Source organism: Homalodisca vitripennis, chromosome X (genome assembly GCF_021130785.1).
Source record: "Homalodisca vitripennis isolate AUS2020 chromosome X, UT_GWSS_2.1, whole genome shotgun sequence".
NCBI classification, from domain to species: Eukaryota; Metazoa; Arthropoda; class Insecta; order Hemiptera; family Cicadellidae; genus Homalodisca; species Homalodisca vitripennis.
In genome coordinates, this window is record NC_060215.1 from 13355553 (window position 1) to 13374561 (window position 19009).

The 19009-nt window shown below is 32.5% G+C and overlaps 1 protein-coding gene across 1 annotated transcript in view; it reads right to left on the bottom strand.

Annotated features, from left to right (window-relative positions):
• Nucleotides 1-19009, bottom strand: part of LOC124368697 (OTU domain-containing protein 5) — a 51218-nt gene that overhangs the window by 24677 nt on the left and 7532 nt on the right. The window contains exons 2-4 of the mRNA XM_046825997.1: nt 18121-18278; nt 6155-6326; nt 3533-3688 (exon numbers count right to left, since the gene is read on the bottom strand). Coding sequence (XP_046681953.1) covers nt 3533-3688; nt 6155-6326; nt 18121-18278 — 486 coding nt within the window. The remainder of the gene's footprint in view (nt 1-3532; nt 3689-6154; nt 6327-18120; nt 18279-19009) is intronic.

The following is a 19009-nucleotide window of genomic DNA, read 5'->3' on the forward strand; positions in this document are numbered from 1 at the left end:
TGTCTTATTGTTTTCGTGAGTAGACGTATTAGCAGCAAGGCTTGTTTACAAATTGGATAGGTTATTTATTACTACTAAATTAAAAGTAAGGTAATCTTTTACCGGTATTGCGATTTTATCTATATGTGTGGTGTCAATATTTTTCTTGTACACAGTATACACATATTTTGTTTTTTTGTATACAGTATGTATTGTCTCCTTAGTAAATTCATTCAAACGATACTTTTATTTGTTTTACTGTGCGGACAGCACGCGGCGGCGATCTGCACCGTGGGCTCTGTGGGTATTTTACGCTATGTGCAGGACTACTGTCCGGACAGTAGCGTTGTCTAGCAACGGAACCTGATACATATCAAAGTCGATTAAAGTATTCTTGCTACTTTTGAACATCACACAACACATTTGGTAAGTTATACTTAAATTTTATATAGCCCGTCATATGTTAACATAAATGATGCCATACCAAAAAGGCGGGCCACTGTCCAGACAGTCCCGATGATTACGAACGCATAAGAACGTAATATAATCGAATATCATTATTTTATAGCGCATCAAACCAAAATAACGCCAATTCAACGAAAATCGCAAGTTCGAATTTTGCCGCATATCGGGTACATCATTGGCCACTCTTGCCGCAGCGAACGTGAGGTGTACAATGCTAAATGGAGTTTGGAAGAGATTCCAAATAACAACAACGGGATCTGCATTGTTGGTGATTTTAATGTGACCGATCTAGTACCATCAACGGCCAGGACTGTCTGAACAAAACTCTAGCGGCTTTTAATATCAATAGATTTCCTCTCCCTACAACAAGAATTTTTAAAACAGCTGCTACTTCAATTTGAAGTAGATGTAAAGACTATTAATGCTTGTGTTTCTGACCACACCAGTAACTTTGCGCTATTAACATCACCTCTGGAATAAAGAAATTACCAACGTCTACCAGAAGACATTTTAATTCTAATAACCTTCTCAACTTAAAGACCTTCTTGCTCTCCAATCCTGGAGTACAGTTCTACGGGCCAAAAGTGCGGAAGAAGCTTATTCTCATTTTATCAATATCGTTTATACAGGACTCAATGTTGCCTGTCCTCTTAAAGCATCTCGAGTAAAACCCGAGTGGCATAATAACATTATGAAATTTACTCCAGAAATTGTAAAACTTAAAAGGGCATACATATCAGCTCAAAACGCGTACTTAATAAGTGACAGGAGAATCACAGCTCAGAGTAAGATGCATATGACTTGAGAACTTAGAGAAGAGGCTAACGAACGTCTGATAACAGAGTCAAATAATAAAAGTAAAACCATCTGGGAGGTGATCAATACTGAAAGAATGACAAAGAAACAAAACCCTGAACAGACATGGCAATTAAATATCTCGGGTAGCACTGTAGATGACCTAAACATTGTTTCAGAACATTTCAATCAATATTTTGCAAATGTAGCTCAGAAAATACTCAAACATAACCGTCATACTAAATACTATTACTATCCAATTATGACTTGGAAATTGTATAATAATTTTGACTTTTTTATTAATAATTTAAAATATTTTTGATATACATGTACAAATGTAATAAATGTGTATAATGACGCCAATTCATGTCTTGAAGATGTTAAATAAAGCATTCTGATTGATCAGTTTGATTTCTTTTGTCTGCTTTTTTTTAATTTTGATATATCAATATTCAAAATGAAAATCAAAACATTAATAAACGTCAAACCAGGACGGAACATATGATGCTGTGAATACTATCAGTTGTTAAGACTTTCCATTATATTGTACCACAGTCCCAGTCCTATCACTCCCACTGCAGCTCATTTAAACCAAATGCAACACTAACACTCTGAGTAACCAGTTGGCATTCCATCTTGTATTACTGTAATAATCTATTACTACTATTTAAGGGATTTTATTGTGTTAAATATTGTTTTTTGGTAAATATCTTAGTGTATAATACATTTTTTCCAGGGAATTCACAAAAAAAAATGGCAAATGTCCGGAAAAATCCTGTTTCCTTCAGTTCTAATTTGTTGCTACAACTGTTATTCAGTATAGCTAGGTTGCTGAAAGAAGAGACAAATACACAGTTTCTACAGATAACGAATATACGCATTCAGTAAAGTACGGACACAGCTACCGGCTGTTTACAAACATATGAGATTGTTGATGCACTGGTGACGTCAATGAATCGTGAAAGATTACTAAAGTGTTGCTGAGAAATAAAATACAAGACAGAATAAAACTTTATTTTTGTTTATTTCGTGGTAACGTTTTTAATTAACCGTTTTAAATCATTTTCACATGAATAATATAATTTAAGATCAACACTTCTTTTACTTAGAACTAATTTAGATTTTACTACATTACTGTAATATAGATATAGATTACTGTAATACATTATTTGTACTGTACCTATTGAATTTTATCATACTATATATTATTGTTTATTTTCTCACACTAATCAGTCTTTTAGTTAGTTATTTTTCCAGTTTTGAACAGTTTACCCAAAAAATCTTTTTCACAAGCTATTTTAAATTAAAATTAATTAAATATTGAATACTTATGAAAAACAGTAATAAATAAGTCCAAGAGCTGTGAGAAAAGAAATTTAGTACAAACTGTTTAATTTTGTCAACCACTCTGTGAATTTTAGAAGAGTTTGAACCAAATAGAGGGCTTCTTTTGTTATGAACTTTGATAGTTGAGACTTTGTTTTTCTTTTAAGCCAAACATTACTTTATTTATTTACCTAAAGGTTTAGAATTTCAATAACTTTTGAGTGATTTTATTTCTTTTTTGAAATATTAAGCCTGATAAACATTTATTTGTCTTACTAGTTATGGTATCTGAGTAGCTGTCACTCACAGTGATATCTTGTTATGATGTTCACAATTACACTTAATAGGGAGTTTTTTTAATGTTACAGCTAGCAGTTGTCCAATCGGGCAGCCATTTAAGTGGCATCAACATATATTTGGTCCAGTTACGTAATTTTACATTACATAGCTTTTATAGGAGTAAATATCATTGTTCATTTGCAATAAATTTCATACAGTTCACTGCAAAGAAGTAGATTCAAACTTCTCATAAATACAAGGTTTTGTTAAATTTTCATTGATGAGTGTTATGAAGCTGCTGGTTAAAACAGCTGTCACAGACATCATCTTATTTATTGCGTATTTGATTGTTTGTGATGTTAGAAATGATAAAGCCGGGACTGATATTATTATATTATTTTTGAAGAATTATTTAGTTCTAATAAATAATATTTCTAAAACATAATAAATAATTATCAGGCTACATAATACGACAGAGAACAAAACCCTAAAAATCTTCCTTTGAAAGTGTTAAATTCAATACTTCAATAATTATAAATGTTGTAACTGGAGTAATGCCTATAAAGTTAAAAGGATAAGTTAGATAGTTAGTTGCCTATTTATTATTACTACCTCAGTGCATGTGTTAGGATCATTTATGTTCACTACGATTATTTATGTCATATTCATATTATAGTGTGAGACTCACAATGTAATCCATGCAGTGTTTGCGTACGACAGCATGCATCTCCTGGTCACCATACACCTGATCTGCTACAGCACGGAATAGGCAAGCACCATCCTCTCCCATGGCCTTCACTGTCAGCCCTCGTTTCCGCATCTTCTTCTCAAACATCCTGTCCTTCTAAAAACAACCAAAACCACACTATGCAATACAACTTTCAACATTCAAAATTGCGTAAATTAAACTATTTTACACTGTTATTCTCAATAGGGGAAAACCACTAGAGGAAGTACAATACACAAGGGTGTATGTGTATCTAAAATATTTCTATTTTGACATATTCCACAGAACAACAAAAAACTTTTTGAGTGTATGAAAATACTCAACCGTTCGCAGCTAGAATCTTCCAAAGTTTGAAACAATAAATCATTTGTAACTAATAACTACACAACTGAACGATGTTAAGGACGGGTTCCTATGTTTTTCATAATCTTCCACATTTGGATGGTGCCCGTTTCTGAACCTAGGGAAATTGTGTGTGGAAGGATCCCATCTTCAAATTTGTTTTTAAAAATGGAACACTTTAACCAAAAATATTTCTTCAATATCTCTCACGTAGTATAGAAGTGTTCATATATTTAATACTTCAACATAAATGTAGATTTTAGTATAAATATTGCCTATTATAAAAACACCCCTCTTTAAAGTGTTATTAATGATTTTTGTATGACCAAAGATGAGTTCTGCACTTCCATACATATATAAACTACTATTAATTTAACATTAGTGTGATTAGTATAGAAGAAATGTATATTCAAAATATACAATTTATTTGTTCAAACTTTGGAGTGTTCTGTCTCAGTAGGAGTGGGTTTCTGAAATCTAAAGTGTATTGTTTGAGTTATAGAATACATCCTAGAACATTTAAGACAATTTTGAAGGTGAATTATTCTTTTCTGCTGTATTAATTGATCAAACCAAAGCAATCAAATGTATTATTCATGATCCATTAATAGAAACACTATTTCATGATTTATTAATAGAAACACTATTATTATTTAGGTATAGTACTAAAGACAATGAACTTAAAATATTTGTCATAAGGGGTAAAAAACAGATGGTTGTCCAGGATAGTGACAACTTTGATTTTAAATAAGAATAAATTGATGTTCAAGGATCTGTCCCTGGTGTTTTACTATTGGTCACTGCTATCAAAATTGCCATTTGACTTTGCATTTAATGTTCCTTGCTTGTCGGTCCTATATCAAGATGATACCACACTTTTTAACTGTAATATAAACTTGAATGAATTTCTGAGATAAGAGACACAAACTTTGAAAATAGCCCTACAATAGTTAAAAAGCAAACTTTCTAATATTAAATGACCAAGAGACTTAAAAGATAAAAAATAATTTTTCTGTTAACTATTCACTTTATAAAGGTGTAAACCAGTTATTATGTTATTGGGTATCTTGATAGCAGGTTAAGTTGGTACATGTGAAACATCTATTTAAAAAATTATCAAGATTTATTTATCTCTTACGTAATTAAGAAATTGTGTGAATGTTGATATCTTAATATCAGCTTATTATGCTTCCCTCCTCCCCTCCCATGAGGTATTGAATTACTTTATGGGCTGACAGTTTTAATCAAAAGACTGCTTTTAAATGGCAAAAGAAAGCTTTAAAAGTAATTAACAATATCTCTGATAGACATTCTGATAAAATAATGACTCTTCCAAACCTGTAAGTATTTTGTAATTTAATTAATGTTAAAGAGTTACTAAATGAATTACCTGTTAGATAAGACACTTACAATTATCTGCTGGATTTAATGTCATTTAAGTTAGAAAAAACCATATTTACTCAAAAACAAAACTCTTTAATAAGTTACCAAAAGAAGTGTGTCATGTCCTAACTAGATTCAAAAGAGCAGAAAAATGGCATAAGAATACTTTTTTTTTATTTTGTGAAAGAATTTTTGGCCTGTGATATTAATACCTAATACTCGATTATAGTTCTGGACTCTTAACACATTTCCAAAGCAGAGACAAAAGATTAACTGGCACTACAGGCGAAATAAGTACGGGAGCCAGACGAAACTTAAGGAGGAGTGGGAGGGGGATTCACGTGACCAGCCATACGAAATTCAACCTTATTGCGTTCATACTAATCCAGTTATTTTCTAGCCACACCTTGTATGTTTGTTATTGTAGTATACATTTTATTGATTGTTAATTACTTTTAATTTTAATTATATTATAAAAACAAGCCTGTTGTTGAATAAACTGACATTTTTTTATTAACACTTAAATTATAAGTTGAATTTGTTTCAAAATAATTCTGTTGATATAATATTGCTCAAATAAATCTGTACATCTAACAAGTGTTTATATTTTAATACTAGAATAGATCTACAATATTTTATACATTTTATGTAGTATGACTTTATGCAATAAGTGTCAATTAAGTGTCTGCATTTACAACCACAGTGGTAAACATATAAAAACAAATACCTTATATGAGAGTAAAAAAAGATACCATAAACAATGTTAAAACATTAAAGAACATGAAAATAAAAATAAAATTATAACTATCTTTAAACTCTAATTTCTCATAAACATAAGTATTGTCAGGAATTACTAACCTCCACCCATTCAGCCTCTGAGATTTCGCCAAGCCTGCGGGCGTCGTATTCGTCTCCGCTGTTGTAGCCGGAGCCAGAAACCTCCAATTTGTCATCACACGACGACTCGGCCTTGGGTGAGCTGCCAGGCGATGCTCTCTCCCTCTCCCTCAACTTGCTGCTGCGAGTCGTTCTGCAACAACAACTCACACCTTGTAGAGTGCCACTCCTGGCTTACTAGTGTCGGACCCAGCATTAGTGTCAATAACATTTTCTCTGTTCATTTATGATTTTACTTATCATGATTCATATTGTGGGGATAAGAATCATGTTTTTCAAGACCTGTTGTAATTTTGTCTATTGAACCAAGGCTTGAAATTGAATTTAAAATACACAGTTGATCATATTAGTGTTTTCCTAAGTTACTTTGTGAGCTTGGTTTAGACACTCAAGACTGTCACATCTATCACTGTTCCTTGTGACACATATTTGTAGTTGCCAAACAGTAATCAGAGGTGAGGTTTACTACAGGTGTCTCTAATGTTTTCCTATAAAAAGTATCACTCGCACACAATTAGGTGAGCCTAAAAAGCCATTCAAGCCTACCTCCATTCTTTAGATCCTTGCCAGCGCTTACAATCAATTGTGGTGATCGGTGATCTCTCAACATATGATTCTTAAAGGCAATCACTTCAAAGTCACCAATCTCTTTTTCATAAGTACTTGTTACCTAATGTGTTTTGGTGAATAGTTATTGAGTTACGTTCATTCAAAAATTGAACATTTATTTGTGATAAATTGTTATAAATGTAATGTTATTTCTCGAATTCCAACACATATTTAGCTTCTTTTACAACTGTTGCCATATAACTGTTCAAAAAAAGTTACTAAATATTCAAATAGAAAAAAGAGCAAAAACTAAAAGGTACTTTATTTCAAATAAAATAAAATGAAAATGTCTAAACTAAATCTGAAGTCATCGATTTAACAGTGTGAGATAAAAGATGCTGTACTGTGCAGAAGGTGAAATGGAGCTACACTGAACATTCATTCATTGTGGTTGAAAATTTCTTGGACCGGTTGGAAAATGATTCAATAGTTTTGATAGCCCATTGCATTGTTACTACTGTATAACAATGTTTTTAGTTGTAAGTACAAAAAATTACATGTCTACTGTCAAAAATAGATCTGGCAATTAGCGTTTACAAAAATAAAAGTATTAAATATTGGTTTTATGTGTTGAAATGTAATAAGTTAACTATAGCCAATATAAGCTCCATCTTCAACATATATACAGGGTGTTCACAAAGAGTGTTGCAAACTTCTGTGGGTAATAGTACTCATTGTTTCGAACAAAAAATGTCATATAAACATAGGCTGAGAAATTTGTTGTTTAGCTGCTAGCCGCCATTTTCTACTTTTTATAAAAAATTATCCCCACAACTAATTAAGCTAAAGAAACCGAATTTGACACATAGGTATGTAAGAGTAGATAGAAGAAAAAAATTACGTTATTTTCTTTAATACTAACAAAATGGCATCTGTTGAAAAGTTTTAAATTCAAATAACAAAAAAATCAGTAGAGTTATAAAAAATGTACTAGACATCAATTGTTTGTTTGAAGTTTATTTTTGACGATGGAAGGATTGTGAAGGAAACAGTATTTTTCCAGACATTTGCCATCGTTCAGTGAAACAAAAAATTCAGTAACACTACGTTCTGAGATCTGCAATCTGATCTCTTCTTCAGGTAAATAACTTAGTTAGGAACTTAGTCCTGACTTAGACGTGCCACAACGCTTTGGTATGATTTGTTTATTTTAACCTAGTTTGTAATTATGTATTAGGTTAATTATTATTTATAATATTAATAGTTAATATTGAAGAAAATAACACAATTATTAAAAAAAGTATTCTTATCTATTCAAACTTATGTGCCAAATTTGGTTTCTTTGGCTTAACTAGTTATGGAGATAATTTGTATAAAAAATACAAAATGGCGGCTAGCGGATAAATGAAACATTTCTCAACCTATGTTTATGTGACATTTTTTGTTTGAAATGAGTACTATTAGCCACAGAAGTTTGTGACACCCTATTGTGAACACCCTGTATATGTATATTGCAGCATTAAAGAATTTTCAAAACATTGTAGCAAAGGGAAATTGATTTCCCTTATAGTCTTATTCGGCCACTTTCAATAGGCCTCAGGCTTGTGAGAGTATTTTATCAAATAAATTAATTTAATGGATGATGCCACATGAACTTAATAGTAATGATAAAAATGTCTTGATCACAGACAGAATTTGAACACAGCTTACACTGATACTGGCTCTTATCATAGCATTGCTTGCCCATATAAAAAAACCAAAGGTTATAAAACTAGCCATTTATAAAAATTAAACAGATTTAATATACAGCTGAGATCAGTTCGACAAGTATTGACCATATGTTCGTTATCTCTAGATGTGCAATGTCTGTTCAGCTGTTTAATAGACCTCTGTTACTGCCCCTACTCTGCTACTCTAACCATTACTGGATGTATGCACACAGACACAACACATATTCACACACAAAAAAACGCTTCTCTCAGATTGACTCTGCACCTCGCAACCTATATCAACCTGAATTCCTTTGCAAAAAAAACTTTTGTGATGTGTCTGACGAAGATAGCCTTGCTATCGAAAGGCCTAACAAAAATAAAAGTATTAAATATTGGTTTTATGTGTTTAAATGTAATAAGTTACCCTGTATATAGTGCACTCATTAATTTCAAATTATACTTTGTTATTAATTTGTCATTGGACATTGTCATCACCTGCCTACTTGCATCACAACATTGTACTAAATCTGTGATTTGTCACACTATTCTAAATTGTTGTTTGTACATAAAATAACTCAGTACAGGTCTTATGTTACACTTATTATAAGTACAGTTCTAAAATTCATCATAATGTTAATAAATATCTGGCATAGGTGATGTATGGTAGGTGGTTAAGTAGGTAATGGGACCTTAACGTGCTCTTACCATACCTAACATAGCCTAACTGGTTAAATCCATGTGATACAAAATTCTGAATTCACTTCCTCGGTACAATAATAACTTGTTATTAATACATTAAGAATAAGAATAGATGCACCAGGACAGCTATCTTGGTTTTAGAATGATTTTTGATTCAGAAATATATTCGATAAGTTTTTCAAATTCAGTTAATAAAAATTATGCTTTGCTACAGAGGAATAATTGTTCTAAAACTACTGTGTACTGGGGTACTACTGTAGTGGGGTAATTGAAAACTACTGTACAAGATTTATTGTCAATCTCGGACGTTCTGAGCGCGTTCCTGTTTATTTCCAACAATTATCTCCCCTGAAGCTTTTACAGCTTCGTGAGGACTATATCCTCACTCTTGGTCATCAAGTTAAGTCTCCTAGTTACCTGCCCACCCAACAATTTTAGTTTCATATCTGATATCAGTGGACACCCCCCCCCCCCGCACGTCACATTGGGGAGATTCTCTACTTGCTATTCCTGTCCACCGTTCACTGTTCATCAATTTTTAATAGGTCATTCACTGTTTATGCTTTCTGTTTATGGAACTCACTCCCTGACAATATCAGAAATATCAAGAGTCAAGCTCGCTTCGGGGCGATGGTTGGGGACTGGTTGAGGACCGTGTAGGTCTGGTGGTTGGTAGTACCTATGGGATACATGTGAGCGAGTGGTGTGAACGGTTGAACGAATGAGGTTTTGCAATGAAACAATGAAACTGAAACTGAACAATGAAGAACTTATAAAGCCTATTGTTCTACTAAAAGTTTAGGAGTTTTAACAAGTTTGTAAAATGTTTAGACTTTTATTTTTAAGAAAGTTTATCATGAAATGCCTATAAAAATTAAACTTATTTTATTATTTAGATTAAGATTATTGATGATCACTACAATCATATTCACATTTTTATATGATGTTGAAATGTAACTCTAAATTGTGTGGTAAAGGAAGGCTTAGTAAATCGATTAATTGCCAGTTTATATATATATATAATATATATATATATATATATATATTCTACAAGAAATCATTAACGAGTAAAACAAAAAGTATTATAATTTAATGTCATTTACTAAGGGGGAGGAGAGAATTCCAAGTCCACTTACCGTAATTTTCAATACAATAAATATTACAAAATAAACTATATGGAATGTAGATTTTAACATCTAATCTAATTTAATAAGTATGATTACTAATATGTTTTTATCTTGGGCTGACTGGAAATACCAACATTATTTTCAATTAGCCAATAAGGAGGTTTATTTTAATCCAAACTGAGTAATTCTATCACTTCCTCTGTATCTACCTCAGGATTATTAGTATCAACAATATTTCTTTTGTATTATAGACGTAATTCCTTTTTTGTGAGCACTATTTTTAAAATACAGTTTAAAACAATTCCATATCTTGTATTAAACAGATCAACAATTTTACATGGCACCCAAATCAGTCCCAATGCACTATATCCAATTCACAACCACCTATATGGGTACTCGGGCTAACCACCTATGTAGATACTGATACTAAGACTAATATTTGATGTACCAAGGACTCATTATAATCAAAGTACTTTGATTATTGATCAAAGGATGTACTAATTCCATATCACTTAAATATTGACATAAATGGTAAGCTACAACTACTGTATGGGGATTGCCACCAAGCAATGTTTCCCATAACTCAGCGACGCCAGATTTCTGGTTCAGGAGAACATACCTTTAACATAACAGTAAAATCTTCGTGGCCAAAGTTCATCAAGTATCCACAAAGATAAATATAATTTAATTTTGTACACAATATCCACAAACCTGCATGTTTCTGGGCTAGATTAATAACAATGTTTGAAAAAAGCCATATAATTCCATTTAATCAGACATTACAAAATCCGCATTCTTAATATCAGAGATTATCTTTCAAACTACACAAAATTACATCGATAAACATTGAGAAACACCTATTTCATTAGCTCTGTAATACCATGCTGTAAAGTTAGATTTTAGTGAGCAAATATGCAATAATTAAGAGTTTTCATGCCATCAACATCACTTTAAGGATGGACATGTACAAGAATGGCAATAACAGAGTTTTCATGCTATCAACATCAGTTTAACCCTCAGACTTATAATAAGAAACTCCCAGAATGATTCACTAGTTTGTCTTTGCGCAGCATATTTTTCAGATATTTTTTAAAAATAGGTGCTAAATGCTAAATAATAAGTGTTATATATAAATTATTTTGTAAGAAACCAGAGAAAATTTTAAAATAATAAAAATAAGCACTTATAAGAGTATTGTTTTTTCATTTATACATAAATTGAAAAATGTGTATTGTAACATTTTTTCCCCCTAAATTTCACTATGTAATCATATGACTTGAGACAGTAAGACACTGTAAATACACAATATATACACAGTTTTGTAGTGAACAAAAAGATTATAACACATATACACAGATTTACAATACAAAAAAGTGTTTGATAAAAATATAAAGTATGCACTACTTTTTTTGGCAGTACGCGTATCCATATTTGTGTTTGATGAATTCTTTGGGCAAGAGGAATATCAAATAATGATGAATTATTTTCACTGTCACTATCAATTTTCACGACCCAACTCACATTCCACTGGTTTATAATAATCCAGACTACTTGACAAGAAATCTGACAAAGCAATATCATCAAGCACTTAATTTGCCGATATGTCACTTTCATCATCAGAACTAATATTTTCATCATCCAATAGTTCACGTGTATGATTTGAACAACGATGATGGCCCATTTAACAACACAACAATCAATTAAAAACAACTAAACTAAATAGTAGCCTAGCAACAGTACCAACAAAGAACGTCAAGGCCGTGCAACGCGTCACCAGCTGCATTGTCCGTCCGTATCAGCTGACAATAAGTAATATTACAAATATAAACTATATCAAATGAATTGGTATTTATGAGTAGAGGATTCGACTGGTGCAAGTTATGTCTTTATAACTTAAACTATGTTCGCATAATAAAATCGGAAAGTTGACGGACGGCTTTGCCGTCTTTATCAGTTCCCATGCAGTATTGATGAACGTCTGTGCTGTCGGTCATCAGTCGGAGGGTTAACGATGAGATTTGATCAAAGATAATAGTTTTGTCCACCAGTTACTCTGCAACTGGCAATAATAAGAGTTTTCATGCTATCAACATCACTTGAGGACAAGATTTGCTCAAGATTGCCATATCAGCCACTAATAACAGTTTTGTGCACCAGCTACACTGCAACTGGCTTGTTAGATCCCAAGGCAGTTTGAACTGCAGGTAACACACTCATCGTAGTGTTAATATATGTACCATCACAATCCATCAGATATACTTTTGACAATGTCAAAATCTGAACCTAAGCCCTTAACCCTTTTAACCCCGACGTCCGTACTATACGGACGTCGTTAAAAATGGCGTCAACTCCCGACGTCCGTATAGTACGGACGTGCACTTTTTATTACTTTACTGGCCACCTATTTCACCAAATGCTTTGAAATTTCACAGACTTGTGCACAAAGATATTTTTGCATCGAAATATATTAGTTTGTAATGATTTGACTTCGTATTTTGTCAGTCTGTGACTGAGCAATTGCAGTTCGTCCCGACTGACTGCTCACGCTTGTTGCAGACAGCTGTATATCACGTGGTTGTGAATATTCCGTTTTTCTTCACACTTTTAGGTTAAAGCAGTGTAAATTACGGCAGTTAAAGTTGAGTTTATTATTTGTTTGATTTCAAAAATGAGTAAAAGGACATCGTTCAAAGTCTCCCGTAAGTGAAAATACACTAATTAATAACCTAGTTGCAAATGGTGTGGATGTGATTAGTGACGACGATTTGAGTGATGGATATCTTGAAAACATTTCTTCTGAATCAGAAGGGGAATTAGCAGAGGAAAGTGATAGTGAATTATCTGTAACTTATTTAGATGATATAGTTGAAGACCCAACTTTTGAACCCTTTGAAAATTCATCAGATGAGGACGTTGCTCAACCAGGAACATCATCTGGTAGGCCTACTGTTGCAATGAGATCTACTCTACAGGAAGGCCTAGAGGTAGGCCTAGAACAAATATTTGTAACAATAATGTGCCTCAAAGTAGGCCTAGTACACCACCTGATCAAGACCCAAATTTGTTATGGGAAAAAGGTTGATGAAATCAAATGATCCTGGAAGCAGTACTCAGTTTCCCTATTTTGAAAACCCTGGGCCTAAGCATTGCCCTCCAGGTGATGCAAAGCCAGTTGAGTACTTCAATATTTTCTTTTACTGTACATTTGTTGACGATTTTTGTTAACATGACAAATGAATATGCCAAAAAATATATTTCAGTCTCACGCTGGCCTAAATAATACGCCTCAATCTAAAGTCCGTAAATGGACCAACATTACACATGGAGAAATGAAAGGCTTTATCGCTGTTTTACTAAACATGGGCCTAACTAAAAAGCCCACTATAAAAAGCTACTGGAATAGAAGTGACTCACAATTCATTCCATGGTTTGGAAAAAATGTTTAGTCGCAATCGTTTCGAGGCTATTTTGCAATTTTTTCCATATTGCGGACAACAACTCTTTGAGTAAAACCAGGAGAACCAAACTACGATCCATGTGGTAAATTTGTACCAATAGTTGAACATGCCAACAGACTGTTTAGGTTACACTACACACCACATCGTGAACTCTCTATAGATGAAAGTTTATTAGCACTCGATGTCGCTCTCAAATTTTTACAATACCTTCCCAATAAACATCATAGTCGCTGGGGTATCAAATTATGGATGATATGTGACAGTGTCACAAAATACTGCCTAGGTTTCTTTTGTTACAAAGGTAAAAATGAGTCTGCTAGGCCTACTAACAAAAGTGAGGATCAGGGATTGTGCTTTTACTGTTATAAAAAAATTGCTGACACTTGGAAACTATCTTGGGAAAGGCTATCATCTTTTTGTTGGATAATTTTTTCACGTCAATACCTATTGCTAGGTAATTTATATAGTAAGGCCACTTACATCACAGGAACCCTGCGTAAAAATAGGAAAGGTATCCCTATGGAGATGAAGGAGAAATTCCAAGTGGGGCAAAAGTTATATATGCGCCAAAATGAATTTGCTTTTGCTTGGGATGAAAGAAAAGAAGACACAAAAAAATCCAGTACTATTATTGTCAACAAAAAGCCATGCCCAATCTGTTGATAAAATAAAAAAGAGACATACTGGTAATTTGGACAAGCAAAATACCTGAAGTAGTTGATAGCTACAATAAATATATGGGTGGCATAGATGTGAATGACCAGATGCTTTACAATTATTTAGACGAAAGGCGAACAGTGAAGTACTGGAAGAAAGCTACATTCAACATAATGGCTAGAATGGTTTTTGAATACATATATTTTTGTACAGAGAAAACTGCTCTGGACCACCAATGTCACGCTTCCAATATATGGTGTGTATAATAGAAGATTTTGGGTAAAGAGTGGATGGACAGTAAGCAGCGACATGACGACCCATTAGCTGGTGGTGACAACATACAAAACTATGGACTGCAACACCTACCAGGAAGAATGGAAAGGAATTGTTGTGTGTGTAGCATTCAAAGTACTTAGTGTGGGGTTAAAAGAAAAAAAGCAAGGTATTTTTTGTGTACGTTGCCAGAAAGGAATTCACCCCAATTGTTTTGGTGACCACAAGTGCTAAAAAAACACTTTGCAGTGATGTAAATATTGTTTTAAAACTTTTTTAAAATTTAGATTATGAACAATTTTAGTTATTTTGTCAGAAATAACTTTGGTTTTATGTTTATTTTAAATAATGTGAATTTCGAAAGTCTTGTTACATTGCCTTGCCCAGAAATGGCAAAAAAAAAAACTTTACACGGCTTTACAAAAATTGATGTTACTCCACTTGTAAATAAGGTAGGCCTATAATTTTTGTTTCCTTTTATTAAGGATTAAGTATATCATAAAGTAAATGGGTATTTTTGTGTCAAATATTTTTTTATCTATATGGGTTTCCATGATCAAACTTTAAATTTTTTTCATTTTTATTTATTTTTTATATATGTATATGTATGTAAAAAAAAGTACTTTCAAAATAATAATTTTATTTGTATATTTCTGTAAGCTACATATATTAAGAAGTAAAACAAAAAAAAGAATTACCTAAATATCTTAAAAAATAACCAAGTTATGAATTTTTTACAAAACCCTTACATTTTGTCTGAAAATGGCTTGGGATTTCTGGGCACATCACTTGATTTAATGGCTGGGGTTAAAAGGGTTAAGTTTATTCTAATTCTATATTTTACAACAGTTTTTAATATATTCCTGTAACTTTTGGGTAAAAGTATATAACCATTTTTTCAACTATTATGATTGTAATCAATTTGAAATGGTTTGTATGTGTGTGTATGCAAGAGAAAGAGAGGAGGGAGAGAGAGGGAGAGGGAGGAAGGGTGGGAGAGAGAGGGAGGGGGGAGAGTGAGGGGGAGATAGGGAGGGGGGAGAGAGATATTTACAATTTTAAATCATTTTTACAAAATTACATAGACAAGATCATGACTTTAAGAGCTCCATAACATGACCAATACCTCATTTTTTTAACCACCCGTTCAAGAATTAAGTTAAGATGGTAATTCAATAACAACTTTTTTTAATATAATTCTGAATGATGGGAAATGTCAAAGAAAACACTGCTACCATCGCAATCCTTCCACATAAAACAACTAACTCTAATAAAATTGTTACTTCAAGAGGTATAAGGCCTACCTCTAACTGAAATGTTAATGGTTAATTTTTATTAATATTATACACACAAATTCCAAAAAAATATTAGTCTTAGGCCTACTCTAAATACATTACGTTCAAACAATATTTGCTTTTAGTAACACAATAATATACATTTGTTTAGTACTTTTTTGTTCCATTAAAATTATAGCTTACATTTATCATGAATTGAATTGTTATCCTCCATTACATTTTCAGTTTATTCAAATGATCATCACAAGGTATAATTTATTTCACTATCTATCCTTTATGGTTTGTGTTACCAGCTCCTCATCCGAGTGTTTGTTGCCGAAAATTTAACCACTTTAGAAACTTATATTTAATCAGAACAGTAACATGTTTTGTACACTGAATCTAAATCTTTTACCATACACAACAATTCTTGTTATTCTTTATATAAAACTTATATCAACAATGATATAAGTTTAAAACAAAAAAGAAAGAAACAAAAGAATAAGAAAAATAAGAATTATATTTCTGCTATAAATAATTATTTAATGTACTATAATTAGTGATTTTGTAAATTTTTTTAATACATGTTTTTATTATAATACGATGCAAGAAAATCTTTGTTACAGTGAAGTCAAAAGCCAGTCAACTTCAGTAGAGTTTTCACCTTTAAAATACAGTTTTTGACTAAATGCTTTCAATTTTTTTATTTTTACTTATTATACTACACAGATTTACAAAAACACAACTCCCATCGTAAAAATATTTTTAGTTTTATAACAAACATAAATAGTACGTACAAAACTTTAGTTAGACTTTGGAAATGGTGGTATGAGCGAGGTTGGTAAGGGGGGGGGGGAGGGTGAATCATCTCAAAGACAGTTTACAGCAATGTGTCTCACACACACACACCCACTCTTCTGCCCAGAGACAGAGGGGCTGGCAGAATGTTCTGCTGTCTAATAAAAGTAATCGGCAAAAGATTTTTGAGCATGGGAAATAATTATATCTTCTACACTTCCATCCCCATCAATCACTGATATCAGAATTGCACTTGTAATTACCGTCTAATAACAAAGCACCAACAGAATCCTGCAGTTTTTTTAACACCCATTACAATCAATTTCACAACTAAACAAAAACAAACAACACAGCTAATCTCGCATTTAGCAGCATTTAACAAAAACAATGAAGAAACATTCCAACAAACAGGTGGTCAATTTAGTGCTCCCAATAACAAAACAAAATGGAATGTACCTGTATATTGTTCTAGGTGAAGGAACCAGTAGGGACTATGGGAGACAGTGGATATTTTGTTTACTTTATTATTGTTAAAACTTGTTTACTTAGATTATACATATAAAACACGTGTGCAGACAGACGTAGACGCAAGAGGGGATCATACAAGATCCCAACTTTGTGTTTTATAATCAAGGATTTGTTTATTTTAATTGATTTGTCTAAAATTATATGCTTTTCTTTGACAAAACCAACTGATTTTCATAAGTGAATTGTGGCCAAATTATTCATTAAATGTACAGCACCAATCTCACACCCAATGGAAGTATAAGAAAGCACAAGAAAAGCTACAAACTAAGCAGTATCAGAATTGGATGCTCTTCACTGATATAGAACAGCTATTCTCCACCAACCCTCACAAAAAATGAATTGCATCTTCTTGATTTTTAATTAAGAATTAGCTCCTACTCCTCGATCCTTGACCAAAAACCAGCTATTCTTTCTTGGTCCTAAACAAATAACCAGCTCTCCCTCTTTAAATCTTCATCAAGAACCAGTGGCTTCTCATCAACTTTTGACCAACTTTCCGTATTTTGCACTTAACTTTTTAGGATAATATGCTTTTTTCTTGTAGATGCGTAAATAATTGTTTTAAAATTAATTTGACTTGTAGACAGAGAAACTTCTAAAAGGAAAATTGTTACAATTGAAGAAAATATATTCAGATCACATTTCTAGGCAATAATATTACTAAGATTGACAGAAAATTATAAGTAAACAATTACAAAATATCCGTGATTTTTTATTCAGTAACACATTTTATTATGAAAAAATTATCTAAAGCTACATTTGAGGTCAAATGATTCAGTTAATTAGATGGTTTACTATAAGAAAATATAAATAATTAGTTAACATTTGAATTTAGAGTGGTTATAGACAAACCTGTGTGGGCTAGCGCGGTGTCTTCGCTTGCTGTGACTGGGCCCACTCTCGAGAGTATCATAGTCAGGCACATGGGAGGCTCTCTTCTCCTCTCGGGCATTGCTCAGGGGCCAACTGTGAGGGGAATTGAGACGCTCGTCACGGCTCCTCTCATTTATCTGCAAAAAAACATATATACAATATAGTATTTTACTACAATTCTAAATTTGAGTTTCTTATAAATGCTTGCATACCTTTACTAAAAATATTTTACAATGTTAAACTATTTTTAGTAAACACACTGTAACAGTACTACATAATATTTCTTTTTAAATACAAATACAATCTGATGACAACTAGTAATTTTGTTATAGTTTATTTCACCCGCGTTCCCTAACCATAAAATTGTCTAATAAAACTTATGCTTATTTCTCAATATTTTAAATGAAAGAATCAGCACCAAGAATCATCCCATTTATGATAGGACTTCAATAATAGGGATATGATCAAAGCAGTTGACTCGAGCAAGACATAACTGATAACAAAAATGCCTTGACCAGGGACATGTACATGTACACAAAAATCCAACCAGTCCATGCACGACACTCAACTCGGCTGTAGTGTCATGTCTTCCTCCATATTTTTAACCTTGACAACCCCTCTAGCTGAACTTTTAATTAATTTTTTCTTGTTTGTGTGTGTAGGCCTACACTGTTTTATTTATTTATTTTAGTGTACGTACTTGTGTGTAACTTTTTATATCTATAATACATATGTATGTATTTACCTACTTATATAGGCTAATAAAAAATAGTAGATGGGGACAGACTGGTCTCCTTCTCAACAATATTGCTTCTTTTGGAAGGCAGAAAACAAGAACTGATCGTTATAATAATGTGTAATTTTCACA